The sequence below is a fragment of the Camellia sinensis genome, chromosome 6 (assembly GCF_055761805.1).
Source record: "Camellia sinensis isolate YWXY chromosome 6, ASM5576180v1, whole genome shotgun sequence".
In the NCBI taxonomy this organism is placed as follows: domain Eukaryota; kingdom Viridiplantae; phylum Streptophyta; class Magnoliopsida; order Ericales; family Theaceae; genus Camellia; species Camellia sinensis.
This window is the reverse complement of record NC_138966.1, coordinates 169,146,710-169,171,551: the sequence shown is the minus strand read 5'-3', so window position 1 is coordinate 169,171,551 and position 24,842 is coordinate 169,146,710. Positions and strand designations below refer to the sequence as shown.

The window sequence follows — 24,842 nt, the reverse complement described above, 5'->3', positions numbered from 1 at the left end:
TGGCTTTGACTCTGAACCTCCAGAAAAAAAAAAAAAAAAAAGTGTCAAGTTAGGTTGGGGAAAACCACACCCATTAGGGGATGGGGAGGATAGTTTCCATGGGAGATGAGGAATGGAGAATGGGAAAAAATTATAATAGGAGAATGGGGATGGAGAATTAATATCCACCCCATTATCCCCATTGCCATCCCTAATCACTACATCTATATTAAACAAAATACATTTGACTATCTATATATAATTTAATTTGTTAAATATAATAAGAATAGAATGCCAAAACATTTATCTATATATCATTTTTTAGTTCTCTATGTCTCATTTTAGATTTTGTAACTCTTATAACTTATTAATATTCTCTCATATTCTATATCATCTATTTCTCATTAATATCATCCCCTTTAAAAGATGACATATTACCTCAACACTTTCTCGCTTATGCTATGCCCTCGTCACCTTTTCAATTTTTGCCACCACAAAGTAGGAGATAGGGACGAGAGACTACAAACCCACCTCCATCCCCATCCAAACACCAACCTCACCCCATTGCCATCCCTAGTCGAGAATTCAACATTCTCCTTTTCATTCATCACATAAATATTAAGTGAATAGAAAATTTCAACATCATCGTGTACTCATCCAATGACACGTATTTTGTTTCTATTTTTTAAGAAAAAGATGGGCAGATGATGTTATCCATCCAGTCATCACTTGTAAAAGATTAAACACAACTGTTTTCTAAACATAACTTTATATCAAAATTACCTCTGAATTATTTGGCGTTGAAGACAACTATTGAAGCTTTAAATCAACATCATACATTCCTGCAATTGCAAGAGAGAGAGAGAGAGAGAGAGAGATTAGAAAATGTATGAAGAAGTCAATTGATTTGAATTTGTTTTTGACTCATTACCTCTCTTGTTAGTTGTAGATAATGAAATGATAAAGCATATCACTGTGTCGCATGGTAACACCCAATTTATAGTGTGGGTGTGTAGGGGTACATTATGCTTTACTCAATAGAAGAGGTAAAGAACCGAACCCAACAAGTGTCTTTTGGGTTTGATCCTTTCTAACCACCAAAATCAGATGCCAAAGTATAGGACTATCGGCATAATTTGTCTAACCTTTTTGTGTTTTTAAAAAAAGAAAAATAACAATTTAGAGGAAATTTGAAAAAAAAAAAAAAAAATTCAAAGCATTGATGAAGTTTACAAATTTTAATAAGGCAAATTACACCGGTGATCTCTATATTTTATTTATTGTGTCATTTTGGTTTCTCCACTTTCAATTGACTTAATTTTGACTCTTAATTTTAAATTTTGTGACAATTTGGTTTAATTGATAATATCGTTAGTGTTTTTTAGGAGAAATAATTACTGAATTGGCTAAGGTTAACTCACTGAATTTAGTAAATTTATAATTTTATTTTAAAAAATATGACACATGCCATTTATATGCATATTTTTTTTTATAAAAAATGCCAAAAATTATAATCAATTGGACCAAATTGAAATAAAATTATAAATTCATAGTCAAAATCGATCCAATTGAAATTATGGGAACTAAAATGATACAAGGACCAAAGTATAGGAACTACTAATGTAATTTGCCTTTTAAATAATTAGAATAGTAAGCTTTTTCATAAAACTGTAATTATTTTGAGAAGGTTCCATTGATATGTAATTTTCCCTTTTAAAAAATGATCGTTTTTCAAAAGGTTTCTCAAAAAACAAAATTTGAAAGCACTCTGTTTGATTTAGAGTTTATTGAATATAACAAAATGCAAAAATGTATTATATTTTTTTTGTATTTAATGAATTTTTGAATTTTTTTTTACATAAATTATGTATTTTTTAAATGTATGTAAATTAAGTGAATTTAAAAATTAATTAAAAAATTTCCTAAAAATAAAAATATAAGTATTAAAAATTTTAAAAACTATTTTTAAAACACCAAACAAAGAGTGGGGTTTTTGGAAATGTGAAGGGATCGTATCGTAGATATGATTAATCCACAAATGTTGTTTGAGCTTTTCCTCAGCCATATACAATATACATAGACAAAAAAATTAGAAGTAACTGGGTAATGGGAAATGACTTGAATTCAGGCATCCATCCGGTAAAAGTGTGCCTATCAAATCACAAGGTGGTGCATCAAAGGAAAATGGTATATGAGTTCACAATTTAGATTTGTTTTCAAATTTAATGGTGTATAAGTGATATAATTAGTTAATAATAGAGAAGATATGAGAGAGTATTACCTTTAATATCTTAATTGATTGTCACATTATTGAACTTAGAAATTGTATCTAATTTTTTTTTTATCTTCAATAACAATGCTATGCATTGTAACACCCAAATGGTAGCTTTCCTTGATCTCATTGCTTCCTCTTGCTTTGAAGACTTGTTTGGAACGAGATCTACTTTGGTTGTCATTTACATTTCTATTTTTGACCACAACAATCCCAGCTGATATCAAATGTTTATTAACTTTTGCCAAACACGCTTTATTCTGTCTATTTTCTCTTAAGATCTCTCTTTTGTTGTTATTGTTATTGTGTTGGGTTTCAATAATCAATTTATAGTTGAGCTCGAAAGAATTAAATTGTAGTTATGGAGTATCGGGAATTTTATCTGTACATACAAGAAGAAGAGAACTAAAATTCTTACTATTTTAGTAATGTTGGCCGGATGCATAGCCTAGCAGAGTAAGAATAAGAAACAAAAGTCAACAGAGTAATTAACATTACGTCTTATTAAACCTAATACCACATCTTATTCAGAGAACACAACAAACAGGACTTGAGGCCCATGTGTTTGGCCCTAAGGAGGGCGATGATAAGAGATAATGGAAAAAACAGTCTGTGTGATGGTGAGTAGAAGCAATACAACAGCAGCAAGAAATGAAATAAATGACGATGAACTGTTGAAATATTTCCTCCATAAGTTGGCCAACCATTTGTTCCGAAGAAGCCTACAATGGTCATTCACATTTTTGAGAAGTGAAGAGTAAGTAAACAGGTATGATATTTCAGCTTCGCTACCAAGCTTGTTAAGCCTGTCGAAGATCAGTTCATCATTGCCCAACTGATTATCAATAATTCCACTACGACGAAGTAGATTCACATCCTTGGCGGAATTTAGAAGGCATTGCATGAATTTTGCATAGTCATTGAAGTATCTCTGAGGGGAAAATTGCTTCTCGTATTCCATTAGAATTCGAAGGAGATACAGTTTGTTGTCAGCTACTTGTAGAGGTGGGATTTCCAATACACCATTTTTGAACTTTATATCAAAGAAGTTCCTTCCCTCAATCTTTTTGAACTTTATTCCGGCTTTACGGAGTTCTGTTGCATGATCTATGAACTGCAATTCTATTGGCTTTGTCACAAATGGAAGACTTAATGTGTAAGGGTCGAGGAAAGTAAGGTATACAAGGTCGAGTAGATGCTGGCTGTTAAGATTTGGACCTACCTCGTATGGACCGACCAGATTATCAAAAAACTTTAGTGCCAAATCAATGAGGGAGCGGTTGCTTCCAATCAAAGTCATGTCGAAAATTTCACGGAGGACAAAGAATGGAAGTTGATTTCCAATTCTGATTAAATCACGCCGCAAGGAATGTATAATATTTCGTTCCTTCTGATTTTCATTGAATATAATGCGATCATCATGCAAGTCATACCTGCGAAATAACTCAATGATGAAACCGCTGTCCAGAAGCATCATTTCCAAATACACTCCAAGTTCACCACTCATGGGGCTTTTATAACATTCTAGCGCTCTTTCTACCAAATTTTCCATGGCCATTACGTATGTATCTAAACTTGTCTTACTTTGTCTGAGAAGCGACTGCAGATACTTATATTTATCCTCGTACATGGTTTCGTACCAAAGCATACCGTGATTAAGACCAATTCTGACTATTTCTGGTTCGTAACAAGGCCCATCATTGTCTCTACAAATTAGCATATCATTGTTTGCAGTCAATCTGCTGCTGATATGCTGCTGATAGGATTCTATGTACTCAAGCTTTTGTTGAATATGAGCTATGGTTTTAGACTTTCCTTGAACATTCATCTTTTTATCCTCTCGGCCTAGTACAATATTGCCCTGCAACAACTCAAATTTCCCTACAGACCCAAAAAACAAAAGAACAAAAAAATCTTATAAAAGAGGTTACAGTGATGATCATATGCCTCAAGACATGCAAATAATTTGGCAGCTAAAAATTGGAAAAAAATTGGGAGGTTTAATTGTGGAGCTCTAAAGCTCTAATGGTGTGTGGGTCCTACAATGATGTGATGTTTGTGCCTTTTATTTTTTTATTTTTTTTCCTTATTTTTTTTGCCATTGCCAAGTCATTAGAGTTCTGTTTAGAACTCCAAAATTAGAGAAATGTATCATTTCTGCTTAAAATTATAGCAGTTTAAACTCAAATATTAGTTGTTTATTGTTGTTTTATTCCCTTTTAAAATATTCTATTTCATGCAAATAATTTGGCAGCTTAAAATTATAGCAGTTCAAACTCAAACTAATAGTCCGCTTGGATATTGACAAATAACAAGTTTTCAATTGGAGAAATGATGTGTACCTAATTTTCTACCTTATATTTAGGCGTCCGATCCTTTAGAGTGATCCTGTGAAGTGATCCTCTAGAGCGATCAGTGTGACACCTGTCCCACTAGAGTGATCTAAGAGCTGAGAGTGATCCTCATCAAAACGAGACTTCGTTATGGTGAGGATGACAATGTTTGGGACCCCTTTTGGGATGACCCCTACACTCTCAAAATGATCCTGACCCTTTATATATGTATGAGACCCACTTATATATGTGTGGGTCCATATCATGAGTAGTTTAGATTTGCGAGGATTTTATGGGGTGGGATTTCAATCGTTACTCAAATAAAAAATAAAAAATTCCCTGGGTTGAAGCACAACACAGAACGTGAGAGAGAGAGAGGAGGAGATCGCAACTGAGCTTAAGCGTGCCGCCGCCCCGTCACCAGCACCAACGAGTGTGCCGCCCACGAAGCTCTTCTTCAAGAAACTTCAACAGATTTGAAATAAACACAGGACTTGAAGTTTCTTTGAGTTCTGTTTCTATGGTCCAACGCACGCTTTACATTATCTTGAATATGGTTGTATTGATATTACTTGATTTACCTGTCATCTCATCTCATTGATGAGACCATTTCCTTTTGAAACTTTTGAAGATTGAAGATCTATTCAGATAGCAGCAAGTATTTGTGGTTATTTGATAAATCTGAAAATTGGTATTTGAGCATAATATTATTGGATTAGATTTGGTTTATTAGCTTGTTCAGTGACTAACCCTCAGAACTTTGAATACCCCCACAGCCCCTCTTGGCAGGGTCAAAGGACCAATGTTCTATATAGATTTTGTTGTCCTTCTTTAACCATGGTTTTATACTTGCAATTCTTATATTAATTGTTAAATTTGGTGTTGGTTTATTTCTTCATCCTAGGAGAAAGCTTATCTTTTTCTATGTTGTTGCTTATTCCACCAAAACATGTTCCCTCTTTGTTTATTTCAACAGATTTGAAATAAACACAGATCTGTTGAAATCTGTTGAATTTTCTTGAAGAGTAACTTCGTGGGCGGTGTGCTCATTGGCGCCGGCCATGGGACAGCGGCACACTCAAGCTCAATCGCGATCTCCTCCTCTCCCTCTCCCTCTCCCTCTCTCTCGTTCTGTAATTTGGTTGAACCGAGGGATTTTTTTTTTTTTTTGACATTTAAACACAAATCTTAATTCATGAATTTATACTCTATTATGTCTTAATTAAGATTTTGAAAAAATTATGTAAATAGTCCTTATAGTTTACACGGTGTGTCAATTTAGTCCATGTAGTTTCAATTTGTTTGATTTTGCCCCTTAATTTAACGAATTGTGTCATTTTAGTCCAATAAATAACGGTTGTTAAGTTAATTTAACGAAATGTCAAATAATGTATCAATTTGATTCCTGTATTTTCCACAATGTGTCAATTTAGTCCCTGTCAAAATCGAGAAAATTGAAACTACAGGGACCAAATTGACACATCGTGTAAAGTACAGGGACCAAATTGACATATTGTTTGACCTTCCGTTAAATTAACTTAACAACCGTTATTTATTGGACTAAAAGGACACAATCTGTTAAATTAAAGGGTAAAATCGAGCAAATTGAAACTACAGCGACCAAATTGACACATTGTGTAAACTACATAGACTATTTGCATAATTTATCCAAAGATTTTTTAAACTTTCAAATGCCATTAAATTTTTAATAATCAGAATTGTCATTCAAATAATGATTATTCATTATTTATGATTATCTATAAAGGAACATGATGAATTGAAATTTATTTTGATTTTCAAAACTTTAAAAGATCAATTTTCAAATAGAAAGAACTAAAAAAAATTTATGTGCAAAAAAAATATATAATAATAATATTTTTTAAAAAAATTTGAAAAAATGGAATTTTCTTTTTTTTTTTTGTGCAAAACTGGAAATTTTGTATCTATAAGGGAGTATGATGATGAAACATTGATGTGCAAAACTATAAAAATATATATATATATATATATAAAAATGAAAAAACTGATAATGCTCTCGTTTTATTAGATAGTTGAATTAAACTAATAAATAGAAAGACAAAAACGTTTAATCTCACACTCTATTTTTTTTATCAGTTAGTGAAACAATTATCCAGAATATTCTTATGCAAAATTAATAATATTCTTAGTTTTAAAAATTGAAAAAAAAACAGATAATATTATCAATTTTACTAAATAAAATTTATTGGTTCAAAAAATCTTACAATCTAAATTATCATAACATTTATAAATAAGACTTTTATACAATTAACTCTTTTTTTCCCCTTTTTTTGGTCTCCGTCACCAATGAGGTCATTTTGGCGAGGATCACTCTTAATTCAAAAATGTTAGAGGTCTCAAAAATTCTACCAAAAGTTTTACCAAATGTCTCACATGGGTGTGGGACCCACATGGGACCCACACCCAAAAATTCTACCAAAAGTTTTACCAAATATCTCACATGGGTGTGGGACCTACATGGGACCCACATTGTGTGGGTCTCACACCCATGTGAGACATTTGGTAAAATTTTTGGTAGAATATTTGAGCTCTCTACCATTACTCCTCTTAATTAGCCCTTGGATCACCTAGTGGTGGAGGATCACTCTAGAGGATTGAATGCTACATTTAATGGTTGTTTGGCATGTTAAATAGTAAAAAAAAAAATCAAAAAAAAAAAAATCAATCAAATTACTTTTTACTTTTTACACGTCTGTTAATTAAAAAATAATTAAAATAATCAATTTTCAAACGAATTCTTAAAAAGTGTTTGGGACGTGATTATTTTCATTGATTTTTTAGTGAATTTTTAAAATATATATATATATATATATATATAAATAAGTAAAGAGAATGTTGTAATGGGCCCTATTTGGTTAGAGTCTATTTGGTTAAAATAGTCCATAAAAACCAAATAGATTAAAATAATTAATAAGAAATTTTTTTACATTTAATTCATAATTATTTTATTTTTTTCTCTCACAAAAATCAACTACAAAAAAAATAAATAAATAATAAATAAAAAATAAATCAACTATCATTTGAAACATAATTTTTTTAATCAAAGTAAAATAATTAAAAAAACTAACTAAAATAATTTATTCCCAAATAGACTGTGTTTTTTTGACTTCTTAATATTAGGCAGAAAATTTGGGGGGTGTGGTTTTGGTAAAAGCATCCAGTTGTGCCGGTTGCCGATGTGACTGTAAAATAACTTGACGGGTGGCACCGACTCTAGCCTTGCACTGGCCCCGTTTAGTAGAGCTGTGGGAAAGTGATTGTAGTTTATAGTTTAACAGCTTATAGCTCATAACTGTGAACATAAGCTAATTTTCAACTTATAAATTAAGCTTCTCTTCCTCCACTCCAAGAATAAGTTGATTTTTGACTTACAAAAAGCTATAAGCTGTATTGTTAAGCTGAACCAAACACATCAAAATAGCTTAAATTAAACTAAAAGCTAAAATAAGCTGAAAATAAGCACTACCAAACAGGGCCATTACAGCGTATCCCGTCCACCGTCTTTGTGTCTCTACAGGTTAAAAGCTGATTTTTTTATTTATATTTAATTTTTTTTTTTTTTGGTTGAAAAAATGTGAAAAAATTGAGAGGTGTTGTGATTTAAAAAAAAAAAAAAAGGTCAAAAAATCAATAAATTGGCTTTAGGAGTGATTTGAAAAGTTGATTAAAGGCTGATTTTTTATTTTATTTTTTGATTTTCTTATATTTTTGTGTAAAAAATATAAAAAATAATGTAACTCAAAATGAATTAAATGTTAAAAGCTAATTTTAACAAACTTCTCAAAATCCTCCTTAATTACCAAAAACTTCTATCACTCTCTTAACCCACCGTCCGACTGACCCCTCTCTCCATCGTCAGCCTTATTTCTACCGTGCGTTGAGATCCCGACGAACTCTCTCCCATCTCCCTCACCAGTCCGATTAACCGGCTTATTCATAATTGTTTTTGTAATTTTTAAATATAGTTTGAGAGAGGCATTCAACAGAATAAAATCAAACAAATCAAACCAAAACCCATAAATAGTCCAATTAGATAGAAAATAAACAAAGAGGCGGCGACAATTTTCTATATATATGTATGTATGTACGGGAGATAAATATTCACCTCGCTCCGTACGTCCTTGCTACCAAGCTTGTCGCACTCCGTTAGAGTCTTGTCACACTGTGAACAAAACAAAAGTGAGCTACCCCGCGGGTGATTTCGCTAGAAAACCCTTTCGATGGTCAAGTTAACTTTCTTAGACAAGAGAGAAAGCAGAGCATTGTAGAGAGAGGAGCTGTATCAAATTGCTTACCACCAATGTCTGCATGCTCCACCTTTTCAAGGCTAGCCATGCAGTCTTAGAGATTATGGGCGTACTACCTCTGTCGTCCTTCTCTAGACAGACAATTGTGCTCCCCTCTACATTACTTACACGTGTAGAGACCAAGACCACCAAACAGCATTGACGCATATCAAGAATGGATTCCTCTCTTCTGGTCATTGGTCCATGTGAAATACTTGATCGAGGTATTACTTATGAACCATAAACATTACTTTGATCACCTGGGTGCCGCGCTGGACCGAACGGGTCTCCTAATGGAAGTCTGCTCAGTCAAAGCCGTAGCGGCATTGTCTGGGACCAGCCAAGTAGGCATGCAGTTCATCATCTATAGGTCGAATCTCAGATAGCTCGGCCCATCGCGTGCGCCGATTTGGCCAAGCTTTGCTCGACACAACATTCCACGTGGGCCAGCTCGGTGCGACACCACATCTCGGGCAACCTTAGTCCAGCCCAGCACCAAATCCCGTGCGGGCCCAGTTCAGCCAATGGTCAGTGTAAGTTCCCCTCTCAATATATATATATATATCCACAACATCGTATTTACACACAGAGTAAGAAGACAGAGAATGGGTTCAAAAAATTGAATTCACAAATTTTCTTACTATGTGGCTCTACACTAACATTCCCACAGTTATCATTCTTGTTTTTTGTCCATTTTTTACTAAAAAACTAGAGCTTGACAGCTCTTCATAACCTTCGACTCACTTTGGAAATTTTTTTTTTTTTTTTTGTTGAGAACAATCAACACAGTGGAATCCCCCGATCTAGTCTCACACTGTACCACTCTGTCCCCCATGAATGGGGTGCCCTTTAATTTGATTTAAGTTCTTGTTCTGCGGTTGGCAGTCTCCCCTCCCTTGTTCAATTTAAGTTCTTGTTCTGCGGTTGGCAGTCTCCCCTCCCTTGTTCAATCGTTTGACTTTAGCAAAGTCTGTTATCTAGGTAGGGAGGGAGGGATGGAGGGAGATGGGATCTGCATCACGACTTTGGCTTTGGTGCCATGTTGCAAGCTTTTATTTAAACCACGTCGGCGACTGGCACAACCGGGATGCTGGTCGACTATAGCAAAAACGCACCCCAAAAGGAAAATTATTCAATATTTTTAAGTCCCGTTTGTTTTCAGAGGTAGAATGGAGGAGATTGATAGTGAGGGGATTAAGTAAAATTGTATTTGTTTGATGATAGTTGTTAGTGTAGGGATTGTTAAATTATTTTTATATAAAATAATAAAATAAATAAAAAAAATACAAAAATATTAAACATTAATGTTTTTTAAAAAATGTCTAACATGTAAAAAATTTTAAAAAAATAAAAATAAAATAAAAAATTTCAAAAAAATAAAAATAAATATAATAATGATTTTTACTTAACAAAAAATACAAAAAATTAAACATTAATGTTCAAATAAAAAATGCCCAACATGTAAAAAATAAAATAAAAAATTTCTAGTCCGCCGGACTATTTTTTTAATACCAAGTCCTGGAGGCCCATCTGAATCCCATCTGCAAGGCCTATCCTAAGCCCTTCGGCTTAGCAATCCCTTCCTCAACTCTGTAAACAAACAGCACATTAAATGGGTCCCACAGCTATTTTAATCCCAATCCCCCTCTCATACCCCAAAACAAACGAGATTATTTAGGATAATTTAAATAAATATATATATATATTTTTTATTTTTTTTATAAAAAGATGTGTAAAAAATAGAAAAAAAAATATAACCTAAATAAATGCACTTATATCAATCATGCTGAATAACCCCTAGTGTACGTCTAAGTGGTGTTTCAAATAAGTAGTTATTAGTGTAAATCATATAATTCATTATTTTTATATTAGAATTTTAAAAGATAAAATGTTAACTATTAAACTGTTAATAAAATAGGAGCATTGCTAGGAGAACATTAAATAATTACTCCCAAAATTAGTTACCTCTAGCATTGCCATTTCAATTGATCTTTTACCTCTAAGTGCATCTCTAAAGATAAATGTTATAATAATATTGTCATTGCCATAATTTGATAATGAATAATAAGAAATTGTCAAATTATAGCAATCAGTGTGTTTGATTTTAATTTTCTAGATTCAATTTTTTTAAAATTGAGTTTTTTATTTTTCGTATTTTTTTTGTTTAAATATTTTTAAAATTTTAAGCAATTTTTTTACTTTTTAAATGCACCTTACTTAGATGTATCTAAAAATTAAAATATTTTTAAAAATTAATAAATACACAAAATATGAAAAATGTACTGAATTCTTATATTTTTTATATTTGTGGTATTTAGTGAATTTTATAAAGATTGTTTTATAGATATTATATTTTTTAAGTGTATTTATGTTAGGTTTATCTAAAAATTAAATAAAAAATTACTTAAAATATTTTAAAAAATTCATTGGAAATAAAAAAATATGAAAAATAAAAAATTTCAATTTTCTAAAAAGTAAATTATGAAAATTCAAACCAAACAAGCTGAATATTATTCCAATGGTCACATGTTATTATGGCAAATTTCAACCAATTTTTCCTCCAATTTTAAGTGTTGTTTGACTATAGGTTTTTCAGAGATTTTTTTATATTTTATATATTTTTTTATCTTTTATGACATTTTTAAAACTTTCTTCAAAAGAAATTATATATTTCTATTCTATCCAATTAGACAAATATAAAAAAAAAAATTAATATATATATATATAATTCATCCCACCATTCACATTCCCCTACAAAATAAAAGTAAAAAAATAATTTCCATTCCAGATCATTCCAAATGCCCCTCACCCATTGATCATTTCAAAATAATTAAAAAAAAAAAAAAAAAAAAAAAAAAAATTCATTTCCATTCCAGATCCTTCTTCACTCTCTCTCCCTCAATTCCTTCCTTCCTTCCTTCCTTCCTTCTGATCTCCTCTCTTTTTTGACTTCTCTCTTTGTTTATCTTTTATCCTCAATTATTTCTCTTTTATCCATCAAATCTTTTTACCGATTCAAGTCCATATCTCGTTCATAGCACTCTGATCTCCGATCTCGCCCAAACCCACTTCACTCGATGATTCATTCTTGTGGATGAATCTCATTCTTATTACCTCTTCTCTATAGACTACTAAACTGACAATATTCCAATCGCAACAAATTTTGAATTTCCATTTGTTCAAGCCGAATCTCATGAGGATTGGGGTGCTTTTTCTAGGTTGCTGAAGTTGAATACACATCTGATGAATTTTATTGAATGACTAAGGCCTCGTTTGGCAACCTTTCTTTTTAGTCAAAAAGTCAAAAAGTTACTAAATTAGTCAAAAAGCCAACAACCCATACTAAAAAGTCAACGATTCTCTTTTCTCTCTACTTTTTGCACATTTTTTCGTAAAAAATCAAAAAATCATCCCAAACATACTAGTTTTTTTTAGCTTATATTTTAGCCAAATAGCCAAAAAGTTACTAAATTAACCTGTTCCCAAACGAGGCCTTATTGTCGGATATGTAATAGATGTGCTTTTTCATTAAAAAAAAAAAAGCATTCTGTTTCTTTCATTTAATTAAAATAAAATAAAATTAATTTCTTTATATGATTCTTATCATTCTTACGCAGGGCACTAATTCATGAAAAAAAAAATCTGTGATGCAACAATTTGTAATGTAGACAGAAAGAATAAAAATGTTTAAAAGAACATAAAATAAAACTTACTTGATGGAAACGAAGCTTGTTTACCTTCTACGATCTATCTATGTGCTTCTCGGCATGTGAGGAACTTCTTACACTTTAACAAGAAGCCAAGAGCCACTCCTCAATTTATGTGCGTTGAAATTTGGGGGTTTTTCTAAAAAAAAAAAAAAAAAAAATTTAAAAAATAAACTTGATTGTTTTCATTTTTCAAAAAACATTTTTCAAAAAATTTTACATTCTTATTTTTCATATTTTTTTGTTTTTACTGAATTTTTTTAATATTTTAAGCAATTTTTTTACATTTTAGACACATTTAACATAAATACACCTAAAAAGTAAAAAAATTGTAAAAAAAATATTTTAAAAATTTACTAAATATCAAAAATACAAAAAAATACAAGAATTCAGTACATTTTTTATATTTTTATATATTTATTAATTTTTTAAAATATTTTTTCACAAATTTTTTACTTTTTAGATACATTTAACTAAGGTGCATCTAAAATAGAAAAAAAAAATTAAATTTAAAAAATATTCACTAAAAACAAAATAATACGAAAATCAAAAAACTCAATTTTCAAAAAACTTAATCCAGAAAACTCCAACCAAACAGACTGTTGCGTTTGAAAGTTGTTTTTTTTTTGTGAGTAAAATATTAAGGTCTCGTTTGGCCACTATTTTTTTTTTGTCTAAAAGTCAAAAAGCTAATAAAAAAATAAAGAAGCCTACAATTTTTATCCTACAAACCTATGCATAGTAGCCTAAAAACCTATGCACAGTGTGATTGCGTGGAAAAAATTTATTGGGCATCTTAGGTGTATTTGGTTTGTGTTTTGAGATAATTTTTTTTAAAAAAAATTGTGGAGAGAATTTAATTTTTTTTTTTGTTTAGTTGTATATTTTGAAAATAGTTTTGAAATTTAAAAGTTTGAGATGATTGATAGTATCCCGGGACTAACAGTCCGATGAATTACAATCCCTCTTATCCAGTCCGTCCAAACAAACACACCCACCACCCACCCAATAAGCCTTTAACAAACTTTAGTGATTGATTTTTTAATTGAAAATTAAATTATTTTTGGGCAGCCCCAAACCGTCTAATACATTTTTTGCAAAATAATTAAATTAAGGAATACTAGAGATTTATAATTTACAATTCACAATTCACCAACAATAATATGACAAAAGGATTGCATAATTAAATTTGCGAAAAATAAAAAATTGGCATGTAATTTGTCATGTCATTATAGATAGATTAAGAGAGACTTTTTTAAGATCTCAATATTTATTCTTAGCCTCCGTTTGGGAAGTGTGTTGGCTTTTTGACTTTTTGACTTTTTTGACTATTTTAGCTTGGGCTAAAAAGTTTAGCTTGGGAAGGACTTTTTGACTTTTTGACTTTTTTGACTTTTTTTGTGAGAAAAGTGTGTAATGATTATGGATTAGATGTAATGTTTTATTTATTATGACTAAAATAACTTATTTTATTTTTTGAGACTATTTTAGCCCAAAATCACTTGCCAAACACCACCTTAAAATTATAATTAAACGTCATTAGTTAATGTTTTTAAACAAATAAACTAATTAACATGGCTTAGCCATCCAAAACCTTGTGAGTGGCGGTGGATTAGAATATCTCCAATGAGCGCTTCGTGAACCTATTAACAAAGTTAGCAAACGAACATTTTTTTATTTTATTTTTTATTTTTTATTTTCTTTAATCTCTGTAAGAGGGGCTAATTTGAGCCCACTAAATTATTTAGGCCCAATAGCCCAAGATTAGTGGGCCCGAATTTATCGCAAGTCCAAGAATCGGTGGGCCCAGATTTATCGCCATCAAACGGATTGAATCGCTGTAAGCCTCGAAAGGGTTCGGGTCCACAAACCTAGAGACTTACTCAGGCCCGGAACTCGAAAGGGTATTAGGCAAGCCTAGAGATCCGAGGCACTCGGACTCGAAAGGGTTCGGATCCACGAACCTAGAGGTCCGAAATACTTGGCTTCGAACGGATTCAGACGCAATCTAGAAGTCGCTCCGTTAATGAGTCCCAGAACACTTGCGGGCTTGGAGCTTTCCGGGATCTACGCACCAGAACCATGGGCGTAATGGAGTTCGAACAAAGGACCCGATCCCGAGGACGGTGAGTGGAGACAAATTCACTCTTCGGTTAAACTAGCCTATACCCGGGTCGAGGTGGCACGATCCCGGGGGGTCCATGAGACTCGGCAATATTTTGCGGCAGGACGTCCTCTGGGACTACCCCTGACCCTTTGGGATGATTGGGGATCATTGGTTAGGTGTGGCTAAGAAGAAGGGTTCGCCGAGAGATTGATCTCCTCTTCGGGGTTTTCTCATCCTCGGAGAAGTCACCTCCTCGGAGAGGTCACCTCCTCGGACAAGGTGGTTAGAGAGAATATCCCCCATGTGCCTTGCACATGGGCTCCATCCTATATCATGAGGTGCCTATAAATAGCACCCACCCATAGCTTTACAAGGGATGGATTTTGGAGATTTTTGAACTCTTGGGAAAGAACTAATTTCCCCTCTCCATTATCAACCTTGAGAGTGAAAGTGGGAGATCCATGGGAGAGCCTTGCCATTATTCTCTCTCTAGCCATTTTGCCTTCTTCTTCACCCAATCTCTTATCTCCATCATCTCCTTTGTTGTTGTGTTCCTAAGTTGAGGTTATTGAAGAATCTAAGCCTCTCATCATATTCTAGAGAATTCGAAGTTGTTCTTCAAGGATCTTCGAAGATCTTCGAATTTTCCAACTCCTTTCTTGAACCCTCTCCTACATTTTGGCGACTCTGCTGGGGAGGCGGATTGGTTAATGGTCTCAACGAGATCTGGAATCCACACAACTCCAACAAGGATGGCGGGAGAAGATGAAGTTCACCAACAAGGATCCTCTAATGGTGGTGATGACAGAACCATGACTCCAGATCAACCACTTTTGCTTGAAGCCATTCAAGGACTTCAGAATACTCAGCAAGAGATTCTTACCACTCTTCAGAATCTCACTCACACCATGTTGGTAATGAGTTCTAACTTTGCACCGGCGCCAAACGGGAATCAAACTGGTGGTGGAGTTATTCTCGCCGGAGCGCAAAATCAAATCCAAGGAGAAGTAAGCCCCAATCAGCCTATGGCTCATGGCAACACGGCCACAGTAACACATGCTCAAACCACAGTAGGCGGCGGCAGTTTGCCCATACCCGGGCTCCATGGCGTGCCAAGCCAAGATCCAATGGTGACTAGGGGAGTTTCTAGTGTAATGAATGGTGCTCCGGCGACTGTTGGTGTCCAGGAAAACATAAGGAGCGTGATGGCGCAAAAGGGAGCTCTGCCCGTACCTAATCTTGTCACGCCACCAGTAAATGTTACCCAGGCACCAAGCGGGCCTCCTTTGGTGCCGACAACAAATCTGCAAGCACAACCCGGTATAGCGGCGCCGTACGGTGGACTTTACGGGCCTCAATTCAATATCCCATCACCAACTGGTTTGTCTATAGGCGCTGATGGCCAGTATCGTCAAATGTCCTCACCAATGATGAATTCGCAGCACCAGAATGGCCAAGACGCCCCTAGCTCAGTCTTCGGGTACATAAGCCAAGTCCCGGGAATACCACCATCAAACTCTCTCCCTCAACAGTTTCTCACTCTCGCCGATGTGCAGGCCATGTTCGATCTCGAACGGGGCAAGAGGACCTTACCCTCTTTGCCTGATCCAGACGTCAAGCCGCCTTACCCCATTGAGATGCTGAGCTATCCATACCCTGAGGGGTATACAGTGTCGAAGTTCATCAAGTTCGACGGCAAACAAGGAAATGCCCGAGAACATGTTGTGCGGTTCATCGAGACTCTAGGTATTCATGGTTCAAACCACGTCCTCCGACTGAGAGAATTCTCTAAGTCCCTCACCGACCGAGCATATAGTTGGTATGTTAATTTGGCCCCAAACTCTGTCCGAAGTTGGGAGGAAATGGTTAACAAATTCCACTCCAAGTTCTTTCAAGTGGCGGAGAAGGTGACCACACTTACATTGTGTAAAGAGAAGCAACAAGAAAGTGAAGACATCCTTGACTACGTCAAAAGGTTTCAGGACAAGGCCGTGGATTGTCATGAAGCAGTTGAGGAGAGTTATCTGGTTCAAATTTGTCTAGAAGGGGCATTGAGCAGGTACAAAATGTTTCTAGTTAACCACAAGCTACCCACCTTTTCGGCATTAATAGAAGCAGCTCGAAACATTAGCATCCCTCAGGCTCAGGAGTCCGGATTTAAAGCCAGTTACAAAACTAGTTTCAAGTCATCTCGTGGACCTATCGTTGCTGCTGCCTCTGCCCCGGATACCCGAAATTCACAAGGAGGAGGTCATAGGGGCCAGAAAAGAAAGCAATATAATGGTGAAAAGGGGAATGTTTCTTATCCATGTGGAATCGAAGAAGTGAAAGCTCTAGTTAAGGAATGGGTGGCTGACGGAGAGCTAAAATTGCCTTATGTTGAAGAAATGCCATCAAAAAAGGACCGTGAGAGCCCTGAATTTTGTGTCTACCATCGTACATTGAAACATCCGACAGAGAAGTGTTGGACTCTCAGGAAAATCTTCAGAGATAAAGTTGAGGCAGACGAATTGAGGTTCAAAAACCGAGGGACTCAAGACATCCGAGAACAACCATATCCTCAACACCGAGACAAGGGCAAGAATGTTGCTATGATAGCTTATGAAGGCCTAATGATCGAGGCTATCGCTAATCTCGATGACGATGACTGTTATCTGGACGACATCCTCGAGCCAGAGGGTGAGCAAGTTTACTATGGAAGTGCTCTCGATCCAGAGGGCAGAACATTTATGACTCATGGCGAAGATCCCTTTGATCCAGAAGGAGGAGAAGAATACTATGGAAAAGGAGGACACCATGTTTATGTGGCATCTTATTTTGAGGAGACCGAGGAGATGGTTAACTACGAGCCTCCAAGAGTGGAAAAAGATCCGGATCACTATGCCAAAACCCTGCAAGACTGTGTAAAGTTCAAGCAGTTCTTTGACCAGCTTGGACTTTCCAGGGAGGCAAGAACGGAAATCACCAAGTCTATCATTAATATAGCCGAGGCACACCATGAGGAATGCATGTCGACTGAGGGGTCTATCCCGAGGAAGGCAAAAGAGCAATCTAGTGCCATTACTTTCTCCGAGGCTGATCGAAAGTATCCTTTTTCTCACAATCGCCCGCTTTATGTGACTGTTTTTATTAACGGGGTTGAGTTCAAAAGAGCCTTTCTAGATAGTGGAGCCTCTATCAACATTATGACTCGCGCTACTCTAGAAAAAGCCGGAATCTCTGAAGAACGCATTGTGAAGCAGCCGATAGTCATCACTGGCTTCGGTGGAGAAAGGAGAGTTACTATCGGATGCGTAACAGTTGATTTAGCCGTTGGAGAAATTCGCTCGGCCACCAAGTTCCATATTATCGATTCTGAGGCAAATTATCACATCATTCTAGGGAGGACCTGGATGCATAGATATGGGGCTGTACCATCAAGTTATCATCAGTGTGTTAAGGCTAAATGGGGAAAGAAGACGGTGACAATTCAGGCTACAGAAAGGCCGTTCGAGATCCATGAAGCTCATTATTCTGATGCCATCTACTTCACCGAACTGGCTGTCGAAGAAGTTCCCACCACCTCTAAGCCTCGAGGGGTCAAAATTCCTCGTTGGGAGGATATCAAAGATGACAAGGAGCCGATGACAGAATCAAGTAAGCGGACGATGTCTAGACCAGAAAGTCCGCCTATTCCTCGGAAGGTGATGAAAGTTCGAGAAGGAGGCAAGATGGTGTATTATTTATGAAGGTGCGGGGAGTCGGTTTCTTCAGTCACCGACTCCGAGTCAAAAGAAGAGCCTCCTGACAATGATATAGTAATAAAGCCTGAAGTGGCTCCAGAATGTATGCAAGATGGGCCGAAGCCTCAGCCCGAACAACTTATCGAAATAGATCTGAGTGATGGACAAGATGCACCGAGGCCGGTATTCGTAAGTTCGAGCCTTAGCCCAGAAAAGCGGGAACAGTTGTTAAAGTTGATAAGCCGATACTCAGATGTGTTTGCTTGGTCATATAAGGAAATGCCCGGACTAGATCCTGACCTAGTCTCCCACTATCTTGATGTGTTCCCAAACTCCAAGCCAATTATGCAAGCTGCTCGAAAATATCATCCAGATCTCGAAGAGAAGATTAAGGAGGAGATTGAAAAACTTCAACAGGCTGGTTTCATCCGGCCAATACAGTACCCCACGTGGTTAGCAAACATCGTGCCAGTAAAGAAGAAGAATGGCCAAATCAGAGTATGTGTAGACTTTCGAGATTTGAACAAATCTTGCCCGAAGGATGAATTCCCTCTTCCTCACATCGACACCCTCGTGGATACTACCTCGGGACACCAGATGTTCTCATTCATGGATGGATTCAGTGGATACAATCAGATTAAGATGGCTGAAGAGGACGCAGAAAAGACCGCTTTTAGAACACCTCTCGGAAACTTCTTCTATACAGTCATGCCTTTCGGACTCAAGAATGCCGGTGCAACTTACCAAAGGGCTATGACTGCAATCTTTCATGACATGATCCATCATGAGATGGAAGATTATGTTGATGATCTAGTGGTGAAATCCAAGAAAGAAGAAGACCATCTCCGAGACCTTGAGAAGGTATTCAAGAGGTGCCAGAAATTCAAAATGAGGATGAATCCTCTCAAATGTGCTTTCGGGGTGACGGCCGGGAAGTTCCTCGGGTTTCTTGTACATAGGCATGGTATCGAGGCAGATGAAGACAAGGTCAAATCTATCAGAGCAATGCCTCCCCCGCATTCTCAGAAGGAGTTAAAGAAGTTCCTCGGGAAGGTGTCTTATATTCGGAGGTTTATCCCAGCACTGGCAGAGATCTCTGCGCCTTTCGGCTCTTTGTTAAAAGGAGATGCCAAGTTCGAGTGGAACCAAGAGCACCAAAAGGCCTTTGAGAGAATCAAGGCGGCCTTGACCTCGCCTCAGACCATGATAGCCCCGCAGCCCGGGGTGCCTCTAATGTTGTACTTAACTTCAACCCCCAAGTCCATAGGGGCATTATTGGTCCAAGATGTAGATGGAGTAGAACGCCCGGTGTATTACATCAGTCGGAAGATTCGAGGAGCAGAAGTCCGATATACTCCAGTAGAGAGACATTGTTTAGCTTTGGTATTCACTGCCCAAAAGCTCAGACATTACTTCCTAGCACATCAGATTCAGATTGTTACTAGAAGTGATCCAATCCGATACCTCCTCAGCAAGCCTGCTCTAACCGGGAAGGTGGCAAGATGGTTGTTAGCACTGGGTGAATTCGAGATCACATGTGTAGCCCCCAAGGCGATCAAAAGCCAAGCCTTAGCTGATCTCCTTGCCCAATTTCCAAGTGGTGACTATGAACCAGTGAATGAAGAATTAAGAGGAGATGTGCACGCAGCTATGGCTTCCGAGGAAAGCTTCTGGACATTGAGCTTTGACGGAGCAGCAGCCGGAGGGAAGGGAGGAACCGGGATAGTCCTTACAAGCAAAAGTGGGGAAAAGTTATATTTGTCTTATAAACTGGATTTCCATTGTTCGAATAACGAAGCCGAGTATGAGGCTCTTATTTTAGGCTTGATAGCAGCTGAGAAGCACAGTATCAAGAAGATTCGGATCCGGGGGGACTCAAAGCTGATAGTGAAGCAAGTTTCAGGACAGTTCGTCTTAAAGGAGCCTGCCTTGGCCACATATCGAACAACAGTCCAAAGGCTTCTTGACAAATTTTAGAAGGTCGAAATAGAGCATGTGCCTCGCTCCGACAACAAGTTTTCAGATGCCCTCGCAACATTAGGGGCAAGAGTTGACATTCCAGAGGAAGAGGCAACAATTGTTATCAAGAAGAGAACAGAACCTTCAATAATACCCGAAGACAAAGGCCTTCCGGAGGACTGGAGAGGAGAAGTCCTCGAGCAATTCAGAAGCAAAGTTGGAAAACTGACTATGGCCAAGCTTGCCCAATTCACAATTATTCAAGGTGAACTTTACTTCCGAGGAGGTACCGGATTCCTAGCCCGGTGTATTGGCCAACAAGAAGCAAGCTTCCGACTACAACAGATCCATGAAAAGTCTTGCGGGGATGGGGATATCAGTCTGTATAGAAGAATCCAAAGACAAGGTTATTATTGGCCCGAGATGGAGAAGGACTCAAATCAATTACAGAGGGAATGCCCCAAGTGTCAGTCATACATCCGGGAGGATGAGAGTTGCTTTGAAATTGATACCCCTGACTGGAGGCAAGTCTACATTGACTATCTCAAAGAGGGAACACCACCTGAGAGCCCGAGGGACATTGCACACCTCAAGAGGAGAGCGAGGCGGTACTTTCTTGATCAGGACAAGCTGTATAGAAGAAGTATTGAGGGCACTCCCCTGAGATGTCTCTCCAAGGAGGAGTCAGATCTAGTCCTCAGAAGAGCCCACGAGATTGAACATCAAGGAGGGGCTCGGCTGTTCGAGCAACTTATACACCTTGGGTATTACTGGCCGACCATGGAGTCAGATGCATCCCATCACGTGAAGAGGTGCCAGACTTGTCAGAAACACGGAAATTTGATCCATGCTCCAGCTGTAGACCTGCATAGTATCCGAACGCCATGGCCGTTCCATACCTGGGCTTTTGATCTGATAGGGCCCATCTCCACATCTTCTAAGGGGTACAAGTGGATTCTCGTAGCCACAGAATTGAGTACAAAGTGGGTCGAAGCAATTCCTCTGAAGAACGCTACGGGGCCTGCAGTTGCGAACTTCATCAAGGAGAATATCATTTGCCGATTTGGAGTACCAAACACCATCCTCTCGGATAACGGCACTCCCTTCATAAACAAATATGTGAAGAGCCTCCTAGAGACTTACCAAGTGAAGCATCACAAATCCACACCCTACTATCCAAAAGGGAACGGGCAAGCGGAAGCCACAAACAAGACACTGATAAGGATTCTGAGCAAGATGATGGATGAGTTTGGGGGGACTTGGTCCGAACAGTTGATAGTAGCCCTGTGGGCGTATCGCACTTCGAAGAGAAAGCCAACTCAAGCAGCTCCTTACTCCCTTGTGTATGGGTCCGAGGCAGTGTTACCTATAGAGTTGGAAACGCCATCTGCTCGAATGGCTCTCGCCTCGGGAATGGTATTGGAGCCTCGAACCGCCAGATTGGAAGCATTAGAGGAAAAGCATGACAGAGCTGCAAAAGTCATGGAAAGGTATCATGAGTCCATCGCCCGAGCCTATAACCAGACTGTGATACCAAGGAAGTTTGAAGAAGGTGATCTAGTATGGAAGATTGTAGACCCAATCATGCGAGGACAGCCTTTGCCCAAGTTTTCTCCAAAATGGGAAGGGCCTTACAAGGTGGTTCGGGCGAGCTCAAGCGGGTACTACAAACTTGTAAGGGTTGAAGACGGCTTCCGAACTGGCCCGCTCAATGCAAAGTTTATCAAGCATTACTACCCATAGTTGGACTCATCTATGTTGAAATTCATTTTCACTTTCTTACTTTGTCTAAAGGTTGTATTTCCCTTACGTTATGAAGAAGCTGGTTTTCTCTATGGTGTATGTTTTATCCCATCACTTACAGTGAATCTATTATGCTTTTGTCAAGAAAGTTGAAGAACTAATGAGAATATTTCAGCTTTTATAAACATGTGCATATGATTGTTCTATCATTCGAAATAAATATTTTATCAAGTAGAATGAGAAAACAATGCGAAAATATCCAAACAACAAAAATTTTGTCATTTCATTGCATTGTCCTAGATAAAACATTTTTATCGAAAGGGGCAAGAAAGTAATGATAAAAAAAAAACTCAATCTTTCCTAAAGACACCCTCGAAGAAGCTGCCCGTCATATCTACATCTGGAGGACAAACAGTAGAGTGTGCCTCTAAAGTCTCCAAGGCCCGAGCATAACCCGACTCAAGTTCACGAAGAGTTGCCTTTATCTCATCTATAGAGGTGCGATAAGAGGCAAGCACAGACATAAGTTCCAGCTGATGACTGGCGTTCGAAGCTATATCCAGGCGCTTCCGAAGCCATGATAAGTCCACTTGGTGACGCTCCATGTCAGAGATCCCCCGATATGCCGTCTCGACTACTTTCCCATTAAGGTCACACAACCGTTGCCTGTCCAAGCTATATAAGATAGTGGCAAAAGACTCGAGAAGAGCAGTCTGAATGAGTGGACACTGGCAAGCAAATGAAGCAAAGGTCTCCGGGTAACTTGAATGCACAAGCTGTAGAACTGAAGCAAACTCAGGAGCTACCCAATAATGGAGAAATGATACTTTGCCAGAAGCTGAAGGAGGAATTGGGGCCGGAAAGCTGCTAGTCTCAGGAATCTCCCCAATGTCTATCGGGTTAGATGAACCACCCGGAGGGGTAACTCCCGGCAGAGGTCCCGAGCCTGAGAATGCCGAACGATAAGGGGAAAGACCAAAAGCATCACTATCAATGTGGAAATCACTAAGATTCAGATCCAAAATATTCGAAGGCACTGGCGATGAAGAACCTCTGGCAGTCGTCTCAAAGGCAGGTGTCCCTCCTTGAGAAGGAGAACCGTGAGGAGTTACAAAGAGAGTCGGAGTAGAGCCCGAGGCAGGTGAAGGCAGGACCCCAGTAGCAGCTAACACTGGAGCAGAGTCCGAGGCAGGTGAAGGCAGGACCCCGGTAGCAGCTAACACTGGAGCAGAGTCTGAGGTAGGTGAAGGCAAAACCCCGTTAGCAGCTAACACTGAAGAAAAGATAAGAAGGCCTTATTAGAGGTAGGGGACAGGAAAGTCATTTAAGTAAAGATTTCTTACAGATATAAGTAAATGACAAACTTCAGAAAGAAAGATTACCAGAGGGAGAATCAATATGCAAAGCAGGGGCAACTGAAGGACTCCTAGCATCAACAAAGTCACTTGGTCGTGTAGAGACCACTTGATCGATCTCAATGTCTGATGAAGCCTGAACAGTAGCAGTCATCCTTGAAGAAGGAAGGAGGGCCGGAGGATGAGAATCACCATAAGTGCCAGAGCGAGTCTCAGAGATTTCTAGCACATCCACCTCCACACCATTCCCAGAGGCGCACCTCGCCTCTACATTGCTTCTAGAAGCATGGCCTACGGCATCAATTTCTGAGGCATCAGTCCCTCCAGTAATCTCAACATCAGAACGGTGAGCCCCAATAACCTCGTCACCAAGATAGCGCTCCTCCTCAGCTACGGTAGGGCGGTGACGACGCATACGTGGAACAAGGTCACAAAAATGGTCGGAGGACTCAGCCTCATCATCGTCATCATCTATAACTGCTATACGAGAGGTGCGCATCTTCACAAGTCTTGCAGACAAAGGGAGGGTGTCGTCCAAGTCTGAGTCCGACCTGGGGGAGGCAGCATGGCCAGGAGCCACGGTACTGAGAACGTTAACAACCGCAGGATCCTACACAACATGGGCAAATAAAAGTTTTCATTTTTAGAAGGTATAGTCGCAAAAAGGAAAGTAGCTTCAAATCAAAAATTTTGGGTACCTCATGAAGCCTTTTGGAAAGGCGAGGAGCGGAAGGACTGGCATCAGAAGTCCTCTTGTGAGCCATCTTTTTAAGGCGGGTCGTCCGAGGACCAGAGGCCTTATTCAAAGGGACTGGCTCCGGAGAAGTAATTGCCAAGCTAGAAGCAGATGCCCGAGCAGAAGGGTCAGTTGGAGCAGATGAGGTGAAGAAACTCTCGTACATGTGGTCAGATTTTCGGCTCTCGGGTAGCCGAAGAGAAGAATCCTTCTTATAAATCGGCGGAGGCAAACATACGGTCGGTCTGCTCTGGACAAATGCAATAAACGCATCGATATTCTTCTGCCAATACCGCCTGAAAGAGGGGGTGAAACCCCCTACTCGGCTCAAGCCTGGCATCGTCAAAGAGCCGGATATGGGAAGCACGGTGTGTACAAGCCCGCGACTGAAGCGCCCGTAGCTCGCTGAAAATGATAATAAAGGAGGTGCTGGCCCCGGGGTACATTGATCAAACCCGAATTGACATGCTACGCGGTCAGGCCTATAAACGGCACTATCAACGCCTTCCTCATGCCACACCGGTAATGAACTCGGACGAATCATAATCAGCATATCAACAAAAGGTGCAGGGATGTTCTTCGGCAAAGGAAAGGACACCGAGCG

The 24,842-nt window shown here is 38.0% G+C and overlaps 1 protein-coding gene across 1 annotated transcript; it reads right to left on the bottom strand.

Moving 5' to 3' along the window:
- Positions 1–2,822: 2,822 nt before the first annotated feature.
- Positions 2,823–23,917, bottom strand: LOC145793797 (UPF0481 protein At3g47200-like). Its single transcript, XM_082876666.1, has 2 exons — positions 23,746–23,917; positions 2,823–4,132 (listed from the first exon to the last, which is right to left on the bottom strand). The coding sequence occupies exons 1-2, from the start codon at positions 23,915–23,917 to the stop codon at positions 2,823–2,825; spliced, it is 1,482 nt and encodes a 493-aa protein (XP_082732792.1).
- Positions 23,918–24,842: the final 925 nt, after the last annotated feature.